General features: G+C 47.7%; 1 protein-coding gene across 1 annotated transcript in view; it reads right to left on the reverse strand.

The window, feature by feature from the left end:
- The window catches only part of LOC129713739 (extracellular serine/threonine protein kinase FAM20C-like), a 51,789-nt gene that overhangs the window by 17,037 nt on the left and 14,173 nt on the right, over positions 1-20,579 (reverse strand). Inside the window, exons 4-8 of the mRNA XM_055663004.1 lie at positions 19,519-19,611; positions 16,235-16,350; positions 10,989-11,169; positions 6,544-6,653; positions 5,261-5,342 (exon numbers count right to left, since the gene is read on the reverse strand). Coding sequence (XP_055518979.1) covers positions 5,261-5,342; positions 6,544-6,653; positions 10,989-11,169; positions 16,235-16,350; positions 19,519-19,611 — 582 coding nt within the window. The remainder of the gene's footprint in view (positions 1-5,260; positions 5,343-6,543; positions 6,654-10,988; positions 11,170-16,234; positions 16,351-19,518; positions 19,612-20,579) is intronic.

The raw sequence follows: 20,579 nt of genomic DNA on the forward strand, positions 1-20,579 counted from the left end.
AAATAAATATTTTTGCCTGGACGGACTCCATTCCCTCTATATGTGCTATCAATTAAAATTAAATCTGAATCTGAATCTGAATCTGAATCTGAATCAAAGAGCCTCTTAAATGCCACTATCTAAATGGTGGCCGATTAGGAAAAGGGGAGATGCAACGAGACCTGGGTGTCATGGTACACCAGTCATTGAAAGTAGGCATGCAGGTGCAGCAGGCAGTGAAGAAAGCGAATGGTATGTTAGCATTCATAGCAAAAGGATTTGAGTATAGGAACAGGGAGGTTCTACTGCAGTTGTACAGGGTCTTGGTGAGACCACACCTGGAGTATTGCGTACAGTTTTGGTCTCCAAATCTGAGGAAAGACATTCTTGCCATAGAGGGAGTACAGAGAAGGTTCACCAGACTGATTCCTGGGATGTCAGGACTTTCATATGATGAAAGACTGGATAGACTCGGCTTGTACTCGCTAGAATTTAGAAGATTGAGGGGGATCTTAAGAAACTTACAAAATTCTTAAGGGGTTGGACAGGCTAGATGCAGGAAGATTGTTTCCGATGTTGGGGAAGTCCAGAACAAGGGGTCACAGTTTAAGGATAAGGGGGAAATCTTTTAAGACCGAGATGAGAAAAACATTTTTCACACAGAGAGTGGTGAATCTGTGGAATTCTCTGCCACAGAAGGTAGTTGAGGCCAGTTCATTGGCTATATTTAAGAGGGAGTTAGATGTGGCCCTTGTGGCTAAAGGGATCAGGGGGTATGGAGAGAAGGCAGGTGCGTGATACTGAGTTGGATGATCAGCCATGATCATATTGAATGGCGGTGCAGGCTCGAAGGGCCGAATGGCCTACTCCTGCACCTATTTTCTATGTTTCTATGTTTCTATTATATTTGTTTCCACCACCCTCCTTGCCAGCATTTCCAGGCAACTGCAACTCTTTGTAAAGAAAGACTTGCCCGCCCATCTCAATTATATGTTCCCACTATGACCTGAAAGCTATGCCCTCTCGTCTTTGACTTTTCCACCCAGGGAACAGAATTCTGGATGACAGGAGATAGACACAAAATGCTGGAGTAACTCAGCAGGGGAGGAATATACCACGACAGGGACCCTTGCAGACCTCTCCAGACTCTCTTTGCGAATCCACACTCTGCTTGCAGAGGGTACCCAAAATTGCTGGAGAAACTCAGCGGGTGCAGCAGCATCTATGGAGCGAAGAAAATAGGTGACGTTTTTGGGCCGAAACCCTTCTTCAGACCCGAAACGGCCCGAAACGTCGCCTATTTCCTTCGCTCCATAGATGCTGCTGCACCCGCTGAGTTTCTCCAGCAATTTTGTGTACCTTCGATCTTCCAGCATCTGCAGTTCGTTCTTGAACTCTGCTTGCAGAGTGTGGGTTCGCAAAGAGAGTCTGGAGAGGTCTGCAAGGGTCCCTGTCACGGTTTATCCCGAACAGCTCCGTCACAGAGGACTCTGTGATTTATGGACTGTTCCCAGGGACACATTCAGAGACTGACATCGAGTGCTGCTGGAGGGTCATCAACTCGGTGAAAGACACTCGTTGGTCTGCCCAAGCATTGTTCACCACCCAACGGAGCGAGATGTCCGTCAGGGAATGTTGCCGACTGGCCCACTGCGGACTGCAGGAGTACGTGCTGAGGGACGCAATGAAGCTCGGTGCAGCCAACGCCAAGGCTCGGTGGGGGAGGACCACAGTCTAGGGTCCTTCCGCTGCTGGACATAGGGGGCACGGTATGGTGGAGACGCCCCTCAAAATAAGAGAAGGGATTCCACGCCAGGGGGCCACATGAGTGGCACGGGTGCGGGGTAAAATTGCAATTTGGGTCGTAAATTCAGTATTGAAGAGAGGCACAAAATGCTGGAGTAACTCAGTGGGACAGGCAGCGTCTCTGGAGAGAAGGAATGGGTGACGTTTCAGGGTCGAGACCCTTCTTCAGTGTTGAATGTATGCACAGCCTCCGAGAATGTCGGATGAAGTTTTTTTGCACGGTACATGTATTGTTTATATTTATTACTTGAGGAAAGTTTAGTTTAGTTTAGAGATATTGGTCTCCAGATTCTGGTCTCCAAATCTGAGGAAGGACATTATTGCCATAGAGGGAGTGCAGAGACGGTTCACCAGACTGATTCCTGGGATGTCAGGACTGTCTTATGAAGAAAGACTGGATAGACTTGGTTTTTACTCTCTAGAATTTAGGAGATTGAGAGGGGATCTCATAGAAACTTACAAAATTCTTAAGGGGTTGGACAGGCTAGATGCAGGAAGGTTGTTCCCGATGTTGGGGAAGTTCAGGACAAGGGGTCACAGCTTAAGGATAAAGGGGGGAAATCCTTTAAAACCGAGATGAAGAGAACGTTTTTCACACAGAGAGTGGTGAATCTCTGGAACTCTCTGCCACAGAGGTAGTTGAGGCCAGTTCATTGGCTATATTTAAGAGGGAGTTAGATGTGGCCCTTGTGGCCAAGGGGATCAGAGGGTATGGAGAGAAGGCAGGTACGGGATATTGAGTTGGATGATCAGCCATGATCATATTGAATGGTGGTGCAGGCTCGAAGGACCGAATGGCCTACTCTTACACCTAATTTCTATGTTTCTATGTTTTCTATACAGCGCGGAAACAGGCCCTTCGGCCCACCGAGTCCGTGCCGACCAGCGATCCCCGCACACCAACACTGTCCTACACACACTGGGGACAATTTACACATAAGCCATGCCAATTAGCCTACAAACCTGTACGTCTTTGGCGTGTGGGAGGAAACCAAAGATGTCGGAGAAAACCCACGTGGTCACGGGGAGAATGCACAGGTCTCCCCTCAGCCTCCGTGCTCCAGAGAAAACAATCCAACTTTGTCCAACCTCTTTTTTTTTAATAGCTAACGCTCTCTAATCCAAGCAGCATCTTGGTAAAACTCTTCTGCAAACTGTTCAAACCCTCCAGATCCTTGCAGTAATGGGGTGACCAGAATTGCACACATTACTTCAAATGTGGCCCAAACAGAAACTCCTGACTCTTTTACAAACACCCCAACCAACGAAGGCAAACATCATTAATAGTTTCTCCACTGGGTAGATTGCACGCAACAATAAATCTTTCCACTGCACCTTAGGTACTCCTGGCAGTAAAATAAACGGAACATGAAGAAGGGTCCCGACCCAAAATGTTACCTCTTCTCCTCCAAAGATGCTGCCTGACCTGAGTTACTTCAGCACTTTGAGTCTATCTTAAACAGACCATATCCATTTTTTAAGAAAGAACTGCAGATGCTGGAAAAATCGAAGGTAGACAAAATGCTGGAAAAACCCAGCGGGTGAGGCAGCTTCTATGGAGAGAAAGAATAGGCAACATTCATTTTTTACCACTCTATATTTACGTGTTGCTACTTTCAGGGGGCTGTCCCACTGCGGGGACCAAATTGGTGAGTTTAGAAGAATTTAGGAGAGTTTGAAAAAGTGTCATGTTGAAGACCTCCTTTGACTAGGTTGTAGACTAGCTATGACTAGCTACGACTAGCTTTGGAAAATTGGACACCGAATAGTGAAGACAATCTCCTTCGATCTCCTTCGACCTCCCTTCGACTATGATGAAGATTATCTACGACTACCTTCGACTACCCTCGATTACCTACCACTAACATGCCGACCTACTACGACCTAATTCGACTGAACCTACGAGTAAAAAAAGTATCGATTTTTTCCATGGCGACCTCTTTTTACTTGCGGGCATTTTTCAACGTTGAAAAATACGCCGCGACCTAGCTGTGAGGCCTCGAGTACGCCGGGACTGCTATCGAGCATGAAGGAGAGTTACAAAGACCTCCTAGAATCTCATGTCGACCATGCTATGCTTATGAGTCAAGGGCAAACTTTTCTAAACTTGCCAATTAGGTCTTTATTCACTGGAGCGCAGAAGGTTAAGGGGGACTTGATAGAGTTCTTTAAAATGATGAGAGGGATAGGCAGAGTTGATGTGGACAAGCTTTTCCCTTTGAGAATAGGGAAGTTTCAAACAAGAGGACATGACTTCAGAATTAAGGGACAGAAATTTAGGGGTAATATGAGGGGGAACTTCTTTACGCAGAGAGTGGTAGCGGTGTGGAATGAGCTTCCAGTGGAAGTGGTGGAGGCAGGTTCATTGGTATCATTTAAAAATAAATTGGATAGGCATATGGATGAGAAGGGAATGGAGGGTTATGGTATGAGTGCAGGCAGGTGGGACTAAGGGGAAAAAAAGTTGTTCGGCACGGACTTGTAGGGCCGAGATGGCCTGTTTCCGTGCTGTAATTGTTATATGGCTATATGGTTAATTAGGTTGCCGTAGTGGGACAGCCCCTTTATGGATTTGGACTCAAAGGTCCCTCTGCACATCAATGCTGTTTAGGGTCCTGCCATTAACTGTATACTTTCCTTTTATATCTGATCATCTAAAGAGCAGCATCTCACTCTTGCACGGATTTACCTCCATTACCCAGGTTAACCACTACAGATGTTTATTCTATCCTTTTACTCATCCCTATATTGGAGACCTTCAGACTATCTTTACTGGACTTTATCTTGCACTAAACGCGATTCCTTTATCCTGTATCTGTACATGTTGGACGTTTCGATTGTAATCATGTATTGACTTTTCGCTGACTGGTTAGCACGCAACATGAGCTTTTCACTGTACCTCGGTACACGTGACAATAAACTAAACTAAACTAAAATCTACTCATTCCTTATGGGCCTGTCCCTTTAAGACGATCTTTAGGCGACTGCCAGGGACTAGTTCTAACGGAATTCACCTACGACACCTGGCATCTACGACAACCTACCACAACAAAAAATGTCGCCATTGTCACCGAAAATGTTTCAACGTGTTAAAAATTTTGCGGCAGTCGCCTAAAAAAGTCGCTTTAAGGGCCTGTCCCGCTTTCACAAACCTAATTCACGACCTCTGCCGAGTTTGCCCTTGACTTATACTCGCAGCATGGTCGTCACGAGGTCGTAGCAGGCCGTGATGCTAGTCGTAGGTACTCGTGGCATCTAGGTCGGGGCGTTTTTTCAACATGATGAAAAATGTCCACGAGTAAAAAAGGTCGTGAATTAGGTCGTGGGCTCGAAGGGCCTGCTCCTGCACCTATTTTCTATGTTTCTATGTTAAGTGGGACTTCCTTTGCGATTTTTGCCCCATCACTGATAGTTCCCTTTATATGTTTATTCAATATTATTTGCTTTTGACATTGGGCCATTCATGGTCACTCACCCTCGGCCATTATCTAAGTGAAGGAGGAAGGTGTCATTACCAAACTTCTGGAATGTTTCATAGTGATGCCGGTCCAGGTTACCTGCGGAAAGGACGCAGAGACTGGTGTGAATTCAAACAATATTGGCTCAAGTTCTTTAACTGCATTGGCACAGCTTGACGAGCTGGGCTTGCCCTCCAGATCGGCATTTGCCCCATGCACCAAGGTCACCATAAATAACACAACCCCCGTTCCACACAACCCACCCCACCAAGCACAGTCCTTATCATCACTCACTGTCCCTTCCGCCCACACACACACAACTCTCAATCCTCACTGTGTGGGAAGGAACTGCAGATGCTGGTTTAAATCCAAGGTAGACACAAAATGCTGGAGTAACTCAGCAGGGCAGGCAGCATCTCTGGAGAGAAGGAATGGGTGACGTTTCAGGTTGAGACTCTGAAGAAGGGTCTCGACCCGAAACGTCACCCATTCCTTCTCTCCGGGGATGCTGCCTGCCCCGCTGAGTTACTCCAGCTTTTTGTGTCACAATCCTCACTGCTCACACCCTGGTCTAGGGCCACACGTTCATCCACTCTCGGCTCCCTGCTCAGCCCAGTTCCCTCCTTTGCCTTAGACAGTAAACAATAGACAATAGGTGCAGGAGTAGGCCATTCGGCCCTTTGAGCCAGCACCGCCATTCAATGTGATCATGGCTTAAGGATAAGGGGGAAATCCTTTAAAACCGAGATGAGAAGAACTTTTTTCACACAGAGAGTGGTGAATCTCTGGAACTCTCTGCCGCAGAGGGTAGTCGAGGCCAGTTCATTGGCTATATTTAAAAGGGAGTTAGATGTGGCCCTTGTGGCTAAGGGGATCAGGGGGTATGGAGAGAAGGCAGGTACGGGATACTGAGTTGGATGATCAGCCATGATCATATTGAATGGCGGTGCAGGCTCGAAGGGTCGAATGGCCTACTCCTGCACCTAATTTCTATGTTTCTATGTTTCTATGATCATCCCCAATCAGTACCCCGTTCCTGCCTTCTCCCCATATCCCTTGACTCCGCTATTTTTAAGAGCCCTATCTAGCTCTCTGTTGAAAGTATCTAGAGAACCGGCCTCCATCTGAGGCAGAGAATTCCACAGAGTGGCCTTCCACTCCACCATCCCCTGTCCTGCCATTTCCCATGTCCGCCCTGCCCAGTCCACGTCTCCATCCCGAACCCTGCCCGGAGGAACCGACTCCCACCACCACCACCAACAAGCACAACGGGCCAAGGCACACAGGGATGTTCCCTCACCCATCAGGAAGTCCAGGATGGTCATGTCCATCAGGTCAACCAGACGGGTTCCGGTGTTGTACGGTGCCATCTTTTTAACCTTCTCACAGTATCGGGGGTTCACTTCCCACCTGCAATAGAAAGAGAGTGAGGTCTCGGACGAGCAGCGGGTGGTGCTGATAGCGACAGATGAGGAGAGTGGATGGAATTCTTTGCCACAAAAGGCTGTGGAGGCCAAGTCAATAGACAATAGACAACAGGTGCAGGAGTAGGCCATACGGCCCTTTGAGCCAGCACTGCCATTCACTGTGATCATGGCTGATCATCCCCAATCAGTGCCCCGTTCCTGCCTTCTCCCCATATCCCCTGACTCTATCTAACTCTATCAAACCCTCTCTTGAAAGCATCCAGAGAATTGGCCTCCATTGCTTTCTGAGGCAGAGAATTCCACAGATTCACAACTCTCTGGGTGAAAAAATGTTTCCTCATCTCCGTTCCAAATGGTCCACCCCTTATTTTTAAACTGTGGCCCCTGGTTCTGGACTCCCCCAACACCGGGAACATGTTTTCTGCGTCTAGCGTGTCCAAACCCTTAATAATCTTCTATGCTTCAATAAGATCCCCTCTCATCTAAATTCCAGAGTGTACAAGCCCAGCTGTTCCATTATATCAACACATGACAGTCCCGTCAACCCGGGAATTAACCTGGTGAACCTGTGGATATCTTTAAGGCTGAGATAGATAGATTCTTGATTAGTACAGCAGTCAGAGGTTATGGGGAGAAAGCAGGAGAATGGGGTTAGGAGTGAGAGATCGATCAGCCATGATTGAATGGCGGAGTAGACTTTTGATGGGCCGAATGGCCTAATTCTGCTCCTATCACTTATGACCTAATGAGAGACGAGTTGGGAAAGGTTGTTGTGATGTGATGAGGCTGGGGTTAGAGGGGTATGGGGTGCCAGTGGATGGAAAGATCAAAGAGAGGTGAGGGGAACAAGTTGAGGGGGTAGTTGAGGAGAGGTGGAGGGGAAGAGGGAACCTACATGGAGAAGGCAGTGGCAAGTTGAAGCACGGCGGTGAGAACGAGAGAGGGCGTTGGGGAAGTGAGCTCTTCAATGGTCATTCAATATAAATTGATTGGTGCGGGTGCCAGGGGTTGTGGAGGGAAGGCAGGAGAATGGGGTTAGGAGGGGGAGAGAGATCAGCCATGATTGAATGGCGGAGTAGACTTGATGACAAAAAATGCTTAGATCACATGAATTTATAGAAACATAGAAACATAGAAATTAGGTGCAGGAGCAGGCCATTCGGCCCTTCGAGCCTGCACCGCCATTCAATATGATCATGGCTGATCATCAACTCAGTATCCCGTACCTGCCTTCTCTCCATACCCTCTGATCCCCTTGGCCACAAGGGCCACATCTAACTCCCTCTTAAATATAGCCAATGAACTGGCCTCAACTACCCTCTCTGGCAGAGAGTTCCAGAGATTCACCACTCTCTGTGTGAAAAAAAGTTCTTCTCATCAGTTTTAAAGGATTTCCCCCTTATCCTTAAGCTGTGACCCCTTGTCCTGGACTTCCCCAACATCGGGAACAATCTTCCTGCATCTAGCCTGTCCAACCCCTTAAGAATTTGGTAAGTTTCTATAAGATCCTCTCTCAATCTCCTAAATTCTAGAGAGTATAAACCAAGTCTATCCAGTCTTTCTTCATAAGACAGTCCTGACATCCCAGGAATCAGTCTGGTGAACCTTCTCTGCACTCCCTCTATGGCAATAATGTCCTTCCTCAGATTTGGAGACCAAACCTGTACGCAATACTCCAGGTGTGGTCTCACCAAGACCCTGTACAACTGCAGTAGAACCTCCCTGCTCCTATACTCAATTCCTTTTGCAATGAAAGCCAACATACCATTCGCTTTCCTCACTGCCTGCTGCACCTGCATGCCTACCTTCAATGACTGGTGTACCATGACACCCAGGTCTCGCTGCATCTCCCCCTTTCCCAATTGGCCACCATTTAGATAATAGTCTGCCTTCCTGTTTTTGCCACCAAAATGGATAACCTCACACTTATCCACATTATACTGCGAATGATCTCAGCTGACTGGCTGGAGCTGTGTGAGTGCATGAAAAGGGAGGCGGAGAAAGCACTGTGGCGTTTCACTGTGGTTTGTGGAGCTGGGCTGTGTCAGACGTGGGTTGTGGGTGAGTGAGGGGACTTTACAGCTTGCGGCATCTCCATAGAGCCGATCTTTGGTGACGTTGTTAGACTCTGTGGCGCAGCCCTGAGCCGCAAGGCAGTGAGTGGAGCCTCGCGTTGGGACTCTGAAGTAGCGGACATTACAGTCGAGGTCTGGAGGTCAGGACAGTGAAGAGAGTTTTATTGTCATGTGTCCCAGATAGGACAATGAAATTCTTGCTTGCTGCAGCACGACACAATATGTAAACATAATACAGAACAGGAGAGAAAAGTTCAGTGATATAGACCGTATATATACACAATAAATAAACATTTAATTTTTATTAAACATTGCAAAAGGATTTGCGTATAGGAGCAGGGAGGTTCTGCTGCAGTTGTACAGGGTCTTGGTGAGACCACACCTGGAGTATTGTGTACAGTTTTGGTCTCCAAATCTGAGGAAGGACATTCTGCCATAGAGGGAGTGCAGAGACGGTTCACCAGACTGATTCCTGGGATGTCAGGACTGTCTTATGAAGAAAGACTGGATAGACTTGGTTTTGTACTCTCTAGAATTTAGGAGATTGAGAGGGGACCTTATGGAAACTTACAAAATTCTTAAGGGGTTGGACAGGCTAGATGCAGGAAGATTGCTCCCGATGTTGGGGAAGTCCAGGACAAGGGGTCACAGCTTAAGGATAAGGGGAAATCCTTTAAAACCGAGATGAGAAGAACTTTTTTCACACAGAGAGTGGTGAATCTCTGGAACTCTCTGCCACAGAGGGTAGTTGAGGCCAGTTCATTGGCTATATTTAAGAGGGAGTTAGATGTGGCCCTTGTGGCTAAGGGGATTAGGGGGTATGGAGAGAAGGCAGGTACGGGATACTGAGCTGGATGATCAGCCATGATCATATTGAATGGCGGTGCAGGCTCGAAGGGCCGAATGGCCTACTCCTGCACCTAATTTCTATGTTTCTATGTTTCTATGTTAAAGCGCAATATATTCTTATTGTTCACAGCTTGTTGGTGTTGTGTTTAATAGCCTGATGGCTGTGGGGAAGTAGCTGTTCCTGAACCTGGCTGTTGTAGATTTCAGGCTCCTGTACCTTCTTCTCAATGGCAAAGGAGAGATGAGTGTGCGGCCAGGATGGTGTGGGTCCTTGATGATGTTGGCTGCCTTTCTGTGAAGCTGGTTCCACAAAGATGCAGTACAGAACGCCGCAGGAGATCCATCTTCCCTGTGGCTATCAAACTCTCCCCCCATCTGTCGTGGGGTAGACTGACTCAATAGACAATAGACAATAGGTGCAGGAGTAGGCCATTCGGCTCTTCGAGCCAACACCGCCATTCAATGTGATCATGGCTGATCATCCCCAATTAGTACCCCGTTCCTGCCTTCTCCCCATATCCCCTGACTCCGCTATCTTTGAGAGCCCTATCTAGCTCTTTCTTGAAAGTATCCAGAGAAACGGCCTCCACCGCCCTATGAGGCAGAGAATTCCACAGACTCACAACTCTCTGTGAGAAAAAGTGTTTCCTCATCTCCGTTCTAAATAGCTTACCCCTTATTCTTAAACTGTGGCCCCTGGTTCTGTACTCCCCCAACATCAGGAACATGTTTCCTGCCTCTAGCGTGTCCAAACACTAAACAATCTTATATGTTTCAATGAGATCCCCACTCATCCTTCTAAACTCCAGAGTGTACAAGCCCAGCTGCTCCATTCTCTCAGCATATGACAGTCCCGCCATCCCGGGAATTAACCTTGTAAACCTACGCTGCACTCCCTCAATAGCAAGAATGTCCTTCCTCAAATTAGGGGAGCAAAACTCGCCCAACATTGGGAACATTTTTCCTGCATCTAGCTTGTCCAGTCCTTTTATAATTTTATATGTTTCTATAAGATCCTCCCCATCGTTCTAAACTCCAGTGAATACAAGCCTAGTCTTTTCAATCTTTCCTCATATGACAGTCCCGCCATCCCAGGGATCAATCTCGTGAACCTACGCTGGTTGCATTGCCTAAATACAAGGATGTCCTTCCTCAAATTAGGAGGTACACAATACTGCAGGTGTGATCTCACTAGGGCTCTGTGCAACTACAGAAGGACCTCTTTGCTCCTGTACTCTTGTTATAAAGACTCCCCCATCCTCAAATCTTTGCACATCCCCAATCCTTTCTTCTCATGTTCATTTTGACATGTATTCGTCATGCACTCGTCATGTATCTTGTATTTTATGACTGTTGGCTGACTATGACTATCGTACTGTATATTGTGCACCCACTTGGCTTTCTTGCTCTTGTGGTACGACCGTTTCCAAGGATTCCTCCAGGACAGGCGCTTGGCGAGAGTAACGTCAGGCAAGTAGGCAGCCATGGAGCCCTCCATCAACTCAGGCTTCCCACAGAGGGGGTGCTCCATGTCACAGTAGTACGAGCAGTCTCCGTAGAAACAAACATTCTTCACTGAGAGAGAAAGAAGTAAGAGAAGTAAATACATTTTATTTATATAGCACGTTTAAATCAACTCGCGTTGAAACCAAAGCGCTTTACATAAAAGAAATAATTAAGTTTCCGTACATCCATAGAAAAAAAATATTTTTAAAAATGACACAACACATTATAGAATTTATCATGAACTGATTTAAATATCTGGGAGTCCACATCTCCGAGGATATGACATGGACATCACACGCCGCAGCACTCGTGAGTAAGGCAAGGCAGCGCCTTTACCACTTCAGGCAATTGAGGAAATTCAGAGCGTCTCCGAGGATCCTCCAGCGCTTCTACGCAGCGGCGGTGGAAAGCATCTTGTCCGGGAACATTACCATCTGGTTTGGGAATTGCTCTGCCAAGGACAAGAAGGCTCTGCAGAGAGTAGTGCGTTCGGCCGAACGCACAATGGGAACTTCACTCGGCCCCCCTGCAGGAACTATACATCAGGAGGTGCAACTCCAGAGCAAATAAAATCATGGGAGACCCCTTCCACCCCTGCAATGGACTGTTCCAGCTGCTACGGTCAGGCAAACGCCTCCGTTGCCATGCGGTGGGAACGGAGAGGTTGAGAAGGAGTTTCTTCCCAGAGGTCATTTCGGACTGTAAACGCCTATCTCACCAGGGACTAACTCTACTGAACGTTTTTCCTTCTAATATTTAATATGTAAAAGAATATGTGTGTGTTTATGATTGTGTTTATAGTTTGTTTGGTTGTTTGTTTGTTTGTCTTTTTGCACAAAGTCCGCGAGCATTGCCACTTTTCATTTCACTGCACATCTCGTATGTGTATGTGACGAATAAACGTGACTTGACTTGAACGTCCCCACACAACAGAATCAAAAATGTTCCACTGCGTGGGGAAAGGCACCAGGAAGTTCAGTCCTCTTCCTCTGTGATCACCCGAGGTCGGGGCCTATTTGTGGCCTCCGCAGCCAGTCCGAAGTTTTTAGGCACTCTTGCCGGGAAGCTGGAACTCCGGCGTCGGGTGAACACTCCTCAGAAAACAGTGGCTGTCCAAAAGCCACATGCTGGCCCAATCTCCAGATTGCCTCACCTAAAACATCTGCCTAGTATGGGCTCCCCTCTCCCACTCGGACCACCCCAGACCCCAGTCTCCCCTCACTCTCCTGCCGTCCAATTCATATCCATTATCTTCCTGCTTGGTGACAATGGCGACAATGTCCTCTTCGTTCTATTGTGAGCGAATGCAGAGTATTCATTTAGAAACCGTTTCCATAGCCCTCCGTTTGTCCTCTCTCCCCACTCTCCCTCTCTCCACATGCCCCCCTCACGGGCAACACGGTGGCGCAGCGGTAGAGTTGCTGCCTCACAGCGCCAGAGACCCGGGTTCCACTCCGATTTCGGGTGCTGTCCGTACGGAGTTTGTACGTTCTCCCCGTGACCTGCGAGGGTTTTCTTCGGGTGCCCTGGGTTTCCTCCCACACCCCAAAGACGTACAGGTTTGTCGGTTCACTGGCTTGGAGAATTGTAAATTGTCCCTTGTGTGTGTGTGTGGGGTAGTGTTAAGGGCCTGTCCCACTTGCGCGACCTTTACAGGCGACTGCTGGCACCCGTGATAGGTCGCCGAAGTTTTCAACACGTTGAAAATTCAGCGGGGACCAGAAAGACGCTACAACTCCTTGGAGACCTCTCACGACCTTAGGAGACCTCTCACAACTATACAGGTTATATGGTTTTGAGAGGTCTCCAATGGTCGTGAGAGGTCACCCACGACATGTCCCCAGGGGTCGCCTGTATGGTCGTGAGAGGTCTCCTATGGTTGTGAGAGGTCTCCTATGGTCTTGAGAGGTCTCCTATGGTCTTGAGAGGTCTCCTATGGTCGTGAGAGGTCTCCTATGGTCGTGAGAGGTCTCCTATGGTCTTGAGAGGTCTCCTATGTTCGTGAGAGGTCTCCTACGGTTGTGAGAGGTCTCCTGTGGTCTTGAGAGGTCTCCTATGGTCTTGAGAGGTCTCCTATGGTCTTGAGAGGTCTCCGGTTGTGAGAGGTCTCCTATGGTCTTGAGAGGTCTCCTATGGTCTCGAGAGGTCTCCTATGGTCGCGAGAGGTCTCCTATGGTCTTGAGAGGTCTCCTATGGTCTTGAGAGGTCTCCTATGGTCGTGTGAGGTCTCCAAAGAGTCGTAGCATCTTTCTGGTCGCCGCTGAATTTTCAACATTTGAAAATTTCGGCGACCTATCACGGGTGCCAGCAGTCGCCTGTAAAGGTTGCGTAAGTGGGACAAGCCCTTAAGTGTGCCGTGTCCCTCAATCTTTCACTCTCTGCATCTCCCTCAGAGACTCCCTCTTTCTTCACATGGTTCCCTGTCTCTCCCTTCTCCCTCAGTCCTTTCCCTCCCTCACCTTGCTATATCTCTTCGCACCCCTCTCTCTCTCACAAAACCTTCACTCTGCTTTGAGAAGTCATCTCTTCCCGTCAACTATTAAAACCTTGGCCTCGATCACCATTTGGCAATGCAATCACAACAGGAATTAAATGTTTATTTTTGTAAAATCATCCAATTCATTGTGAACAACTTCCCTCTCATTTGGCAACTGCACAATATTAGTTTTGGAGAAGAAGCAGGGAAGCAGACCGAGACCATAGTTCACACTCGTCCTATGTTATCCCACTTTTTCAACCACTCCTTACGCACTAGGGGGAGTTTTACATAGGCAAACTGACAATTAACCATCTGCACATTTTTTCTTTAGTTTAGCTTAGAGATACAGTGCGGAAACAGGCCCTTTGGCCCACCGAGTCCGCACTGCACCGCACATTAACACTATCTTACACTAGGGACAATTTTTACAGGTATACCAAGCCAATTAACATACAAACCGGAGGTACACAAAAATGCTGGAGAAACTCAGCGGGTGCAGCAGCATCTATGGAGCAAAGGAAATAGGCAACGTTTCGGGCCAAAACCCTTCTTCAGACTGATCGGGGGCGGGGACAAGAAAGGAAAAAGGAGGAGGAGCCCGAAGGCTGGGGGATGGGAGGAGACACCATTCCAAACGGAATGTGAGGTGCACCTCATGTTCCGTTTGGGGAGTCTGCATCCTGGGGGCATGAACATCGAATTCTCCCAATTTTGTTAGTCCTTGCTGTCTCCTCCCCTTCCTCAGTCCCCCTGCTGTCTCCTCCCATCCCCCAGCCTTCGGGCTCCTCCTCCCTTTTTCCTTTCTTGTCCCCGCCCACCCCCGCCCCCGATCAGTCTGAAGAAGGGTTTCGGCCCGAAACGTTGCCTATTTCCTTCGCTCCATAGATGCTGCTGCACCCGCTGAGTTTCTCCAGCTTTTTTATGTACCTTCGATTCTCCAGCATCTGCAGTTCCTTCTTAAACATTGGTTAGACTGCGCTTGTCCCACACAATAGGAAGGATGTGTAATAGGAAGCATGCTGACCGGTTGCATCGTGGCTTGGTTCGGCAACCTGAGCGCCCAGGAGCGGAAAAGACTACAAAAAGTTGTAAACACTGCCCAGTCCATCCTCGGCTCTGATTCTGATTCTGATTCTGATTCTGATTCTGATTCTGATTCTGATTCTGATTCTGATTCTGAGTGGGGTGGGTGTGTTCAGCATAATAGAGGGCAGCAATATGCTGACAGCACAGATGAGGCGCATGAGGGGTGATGAGGTCTCAATGCCTCATCTGGCCACAACTGGTACAGTTTTGAGTTTCGTTTATTGTCACGTGTACCGAGGTACAGCGAAAAGCTTTTGTGGCGTGCAAACCAGCCAGCGGGGATGATTACATTCGAGCCATCCACAGTGTACAGATACATGATAAAGGGAATAATGTGAAGAATGTTCAGTGCAAGATATAGTCAGTAAAGTTCGCTGCCTCACAGTGCCAGAGACCAGGGTTCGATCCTGACCTCGGGTGCTGTCTGTGTGGAGTTTGCACGTTCTCCCTGTGACCTGCCGGGTGCTCCGGATTCTTCCCACATCCCAAAGACGTACAGGTTTATTGGCCTCTGCAAGTTGCCCCTAGTGAGTATGATGTAAAAATGGGGTAACATTGAACTAGGATATGCTAATCCATGGTGGGTATGGATTCGGTGGGCCGAAGGGCCTGTTTCCATGCTTTGTCTCTAAACTGAACTAAATAGGGGAGCTGGCTGGTCAGTGAGAAGGATGTCGGGTCTGCAGAGACAATGTTGTCCACAAGGAATGGGTGAGAGGGAAAATCAAGCAGCACAGTTTGTAAAGGGCACAGTGTCACAGCGGTAGAGTTGCTGCCCAACATGCTTGCAGCGCCGGAGACCCGGGTTCGATCCCGACTGCGGGTGCTGTCTGTACGGAGTTTGTACGTTCTCCCCATGACCTGCGTGGGTTTTCTCAAGATCAAGTTACAGAGAGTTTATTGCCATGTGTCCCAGATAGGACAATGAAATTCTTGCTTGCTTCAGAACAACAGAATGTAGTGCACATACATAAATACAGAACAGATCAGTGTGTCCATATACCATTGAATATATATATATATATACACGTAAATAATGCAAACTGGTAGAGTGCTATAGGCTATTAAAGTTCAGAGTTTTGTTTGAGTTGAGTTTAATAGCCTGATGGCTGTGGGGAAGTAGCTATTCCTGAACCTGGACGTTGCAGTCTTCAGGCTCCTGTACCTTCTACCTGAAGGTAGCGGGGAGATGAGTGTGTGGCCAGGATGATGTGGGTCCTTGATGATGCTGCCAGCCTTTTTGAGGCAGCGACTGCGGTAGATCCCCTCGATGGTGGGGAGGTCTGAGCCGATGATGGACTGGGCACCGTGTCCTCCCCCCCCCCCCGACTTGTCCCCACCTCTCCACACTTCCTGGGTGTAGATCAGTGCATGTTTCTTTAACATAGTGACCTCGCCACTACTAACCACTCCCCATTGTCTCCAGTATAATTGTAAGGTCCCCACCTCCAGCTCGCTCTCTAGCTCCAGTGATGACCACGGACAGCTATTGCATAGTGTGTGTTAGTGATTGTAATAAACAGTTAGTAAAAGACTCTGTATAGGATTAAGTCATTTTACACCGGGTACCTGGTGAGACGAAGAATGTCCGCTCGAGGCGACTATCCGTGGTCAAGTCTCGGATGTCCTTCACCACGTTGACTCGGCGGCCTGCGACTGGGGGGATCCGGCGGAAACCTAAAATTCTTCAACGGAGAGACAATGAGATTAGCCTCCACAGACCACACTTGCCGCACATGCCCGTTGGGGGGGCAGCTTCCATTCACACCATGAGCTTTGGTGAACGGAATGGACTGGGAGGAGATTCGGCAGATCAGAACGGGGCATTCGCGATGTCCCAAGAGCGGCAGTAGAAGTGTGTAACTCGTCCCTTCCCACCCGAACCACCCCCTCTCCGGGAACCTTCCCTTGCAACCGCAAGAAATGCTACACTTGTCGCTTTCCCTCCCCCCTTGACTCCATTCGAGGACCCAAGCAGTCTTTCCGGGAATTAACCTTGTAAACCTACGCTGCACTCTCTCAATAGCAAGAATGCCCTTCCTCAAATCAGGGGACCAAAACTGCACACAATACTCCAGGTGTAGTCACACTAGGGCCCTGTACAACTGCAGGAGGATCTCTTTGCTCCTTTACTCTCTGCCCTCGACCCTTCACCTTTACCCGGGCTGTTTCAGTACTGCTACATTTAAGTTTTCTGTCAAAGTCACGCTATGACAATAGCCTGAAATTTGGGGTAACTAACTGAAGCCTGAGTGGGAGAAGAAAAAACACAAAACGCTGGAGTAACTCAGCGGGACAGGCAGCATCTCTGGAGAGAAGGAATAGGCGATGTTTTGGGTCGAGACCCTTCTTCAGACTGAGCTTTGAAACACTTTGGGCCCCGAAACATCACCCATTCCTTCTCTCCACAGCTGCTGCCTGACCCGCTGAGTTACTCCAGCTTTTCGTGTCTCTCTTCGGAGTGAACCAGCCTCTGCAGTTCCCTCCGACACAAAAGGATAAACACTTCAGGCATGTGGAGAGAAATTATGATGAGATAAAATGGGCAATTATCCAGATTAGTGGAAAAAGCCGTCAACGAACAGAACGATGCTGCCAGCAGCAGGAAAGGGAACATTATAAAACCCTGCATGTCATAATTATCAGAGGGGCTGGAGTAGAATGCACATTGATTGTAATTAGATAAAGCAAGTAGAGATAAAAATAGTCTGGGATTAATTGAAGTGGCGGCTTCCAATTCCTCACGGTACCAATTGGAGCATGTGACAATAAATGTAATTTGAACTTGAACTTGAACCGAGAAGGTTAAGAAACCTTACCATGGGTTTACCAAGCTGAAGGAATCGCTGGAGTAAGGTGCAGGATATTCAGTGCCCAGTCTGATTAAGTTTAAGAATAAGAGGTAAGCCATTTAGAACGGACATGAGGAAACACTTTTTCTCACAGAGAGTGGCGAGTCTGTGGAATTAACTGTGGAATTCTCTGCCTCAGAGGGTGGTGGAGGCCGGATCTCTGGATACTTTCAAGAGAGAGTTAGATAGGCTCTTAAAGATAGCGGAGTCCTGGGGATATGGGGAGAAGGCAGGATTGATTGGGGATGATCAGCCATGATCACATTGAATGGCGGTGCTGGTTCGAAGGGCCGAATGGCCTACTCCTGCACCTATTGTCCATTGTCTATTGATTATAAACATGACGGATAACTTACTTAGTCCTGACAGTTTGTACACAGGGAAAAGGAAAAGCAAGCACTGTAATGGCCACGGTGGCGCAGCGGCAGAGACCCGGGTTCCATCTGCATGTACGGACTTTGAACGTTCTCCCCGTGTCCTGCGTACTTTTTCTCTGAGATCTTCGGTTTCCTCCCACACTCCAAAGACGTACAGGTTTGTTGGTTAATTGGCTTGGTGGGTGGGGAACTGGGCCATTAAGTGCGGCCTTTTGAATGAATCCAACTTTTGTATAACAAATCCTTTTATTTTTATTAATATGTTTTTGTTCATCTTTTATTATTTTTATTTTAATCTTAAAATGAACGTATTTAAAATACCAAAGCGTAAAATAAGATTCAAAAAAGTAATCCTCCCCGACTGACGGCCACAATTAAAACATTAGTAAGTCATGAGGGCTATTTTAACACAATAATGTACATTTTGAAGTATATCTAATTGAGGTTTCTTGGATGCGGCCTTGTTAGATTACAGCTAACTTAATGCGGCATTCCGACCTGAAAGGGTTCCCCACCCCTGGCTTGGTGTGTGTGTGTAAACTGTCCCTAGTGTGTGTAGGATAGTGTTAGTGTGCTGGGATCGCTGGTTGGTGCAGACTCGGTGGGCCTAAGGGCCTGATTCCTCGCTGTATCTCTAAAACTAAAAACTAAAAACACTCTACAATCAGCTTGCCAAATGGCACGTCTCTTCAGAAAGAGGCAGGGTTATGCCAGTATGATATAGGGAAATTAAATTACAGTTGCCTCTAATCTAGTTGGGAGAGACGAGCCACAGACAGCTGTGGAGGCCGTCAATGTATAATTTTAAGGCAGAGATGGACTAATTCTTGATTAGTATGGGTGTCAGGGGTTATGGGGAGAAGGCAGGAGAATGGGGCTGAGAGGGGAAGATAGATCAGCCATGGACGGCACTGGATTTAAAACACCGCGGAGCCTGGGATCCGAGATCGCCAGAGTCGGAGATTCCGGCCGGCGCGGCCTGAGAACTTTGGACATTGCAGTCTTCGGGGAGGAAGCGGCCGCTTCAGTCCAGGCCGCTGAAGGATGTTCACCCGACGCCGATGATCCAGCTTCGCGGCAAGAGGGCCTGAAAACACCGGGTTGGTTGAGGAGGCCACATATAGACCCCGACCTCGGGTGGACTATGAGGAGGAGAACTGGATATTTTTAGTGCCTTCCCTCACAGTGAATTCTGCTGTGGGGGGACGTTTCTTGTTGATTTCTATAGTGTACTGTTCTGTGTCTTTGATCTTTTTCTTTTTTATTTTATATGGATTTATTGACATTTAATCTATTCAATTAGTTTAATCAATCTCTGTAAAGCACTTTGGTTCAAAGTGATTTTGTTTAAAAATGCTATATAAATAAATATTATTATATTATTATTATTATTATTATTATTATTATTATGATTGAATGGCGGAGTAGACTTGATGGGCCGAATGGCCTAATTCTTCTCCTAACACTTGTGAAGTAGGTGCTAGAAGAGAAGATATCACGGTATTGATTTTATAGCAGGCAGGACAGTTTGATTAATACTGAAGGCGACAAGAGTGGAAGGTTCAGTGGATGTGACTGAAGATGTTTGATTTCCCAGCTCACGACGTTGGTCTTGTATACTCACCGATCCAAGTGGAAGGCCGCGATCTCGGCATTGTGCCTCTCAAAATCAGAGAAGTAGAAGAGATCTGGGGACGTTTCCTCTTCCCGGGTCTGTCTGTTGGGTGACAAAGCTCGTTAATGGACCTGAAGGGAGGACAAGTGAGGCAGGGAGCAGGAGTGGGCTATTTGGTCCCCTCCCCCACCACAGTCTGCTCGATCTGACATCACGACACAGGCTGATCTTCGACTTCAGCTCCATGTTCCTGCAGTGCCCGCTTCTCCCTCAATATCAAACTCGGCTTCAGATGAACCCAACACAACTACTGCAGCCCTCTTTGGTAGAGAATATAACCATATACAGTAACAACCATATAACAATTACAGCATGGAAACAGGCCATCTCGGCCCTTCTAGACCGTGCCACAATCACAAAGGATCACCAGCCCCTCAGTGGAGAAAATTACATAGAAACGTAGAAAATTGGTGCAGGAGGAGACCATTCGGCCCTTCGAGCCAGCACCGCCATTCATTGTGATCATGGCTGATCGTCCCCTATCAATAACCCGTGCCTGCCTTCTCCCCATATCCCTTGACTCCACTAGCCCCTAGAGCTCTATCTAACTCTCTCTTAAATCCATCCAGTGATTTGGCCTCCACTGCCCTCTGTGGCAGGGAATTCCACAAATTCACAACTCTCTGGGTGAAAAACGTTTTTTTCTCACCTCAGTCGTAAATGGCCTCCCCTTTATTTTAAGACTGTGGCCCCTGGTTCTGGACTCGCCCAACATTGGGAACATTTTTCCTGCATCTAGCTTGTCCAGTCCTTTTATCATTTTATATGTTTCTATAAGAACCCCCCCCTCATCCTTCTAAACTCCAGTGAATACAAGCCTAGTCTTTTCAATCTTTCCTCATATGACAGTCCCGCCATCCCAGGGATCAATCTCGTGAACCTACGCTGCACTGCCTCAATCACAAGGATGTTCTTCCTCAATATTCTCCTTATCTCAGTTCAAAATGCCCTTTCCCTTATCTTGGGGCAGTTCTCCACCCACCACGCCAGGGGAAACCTCCTCTTTGCCT

The sequence above is a fragment of the Leucoraja erinacea genome, chromosome 37, assembly GCF_028641065.1.
Source record: "Leucoraja erinacea ecotype New England chromosome 37, Leri_hhj_1, whole genome shotgun sequence".
Lineage (NCBI taxonomy): Eukaryota > Metazoa > Chordata > Chondrichthyes > Rajiformes > Rajidae > Leucoraja > Leucoraja erinaceus.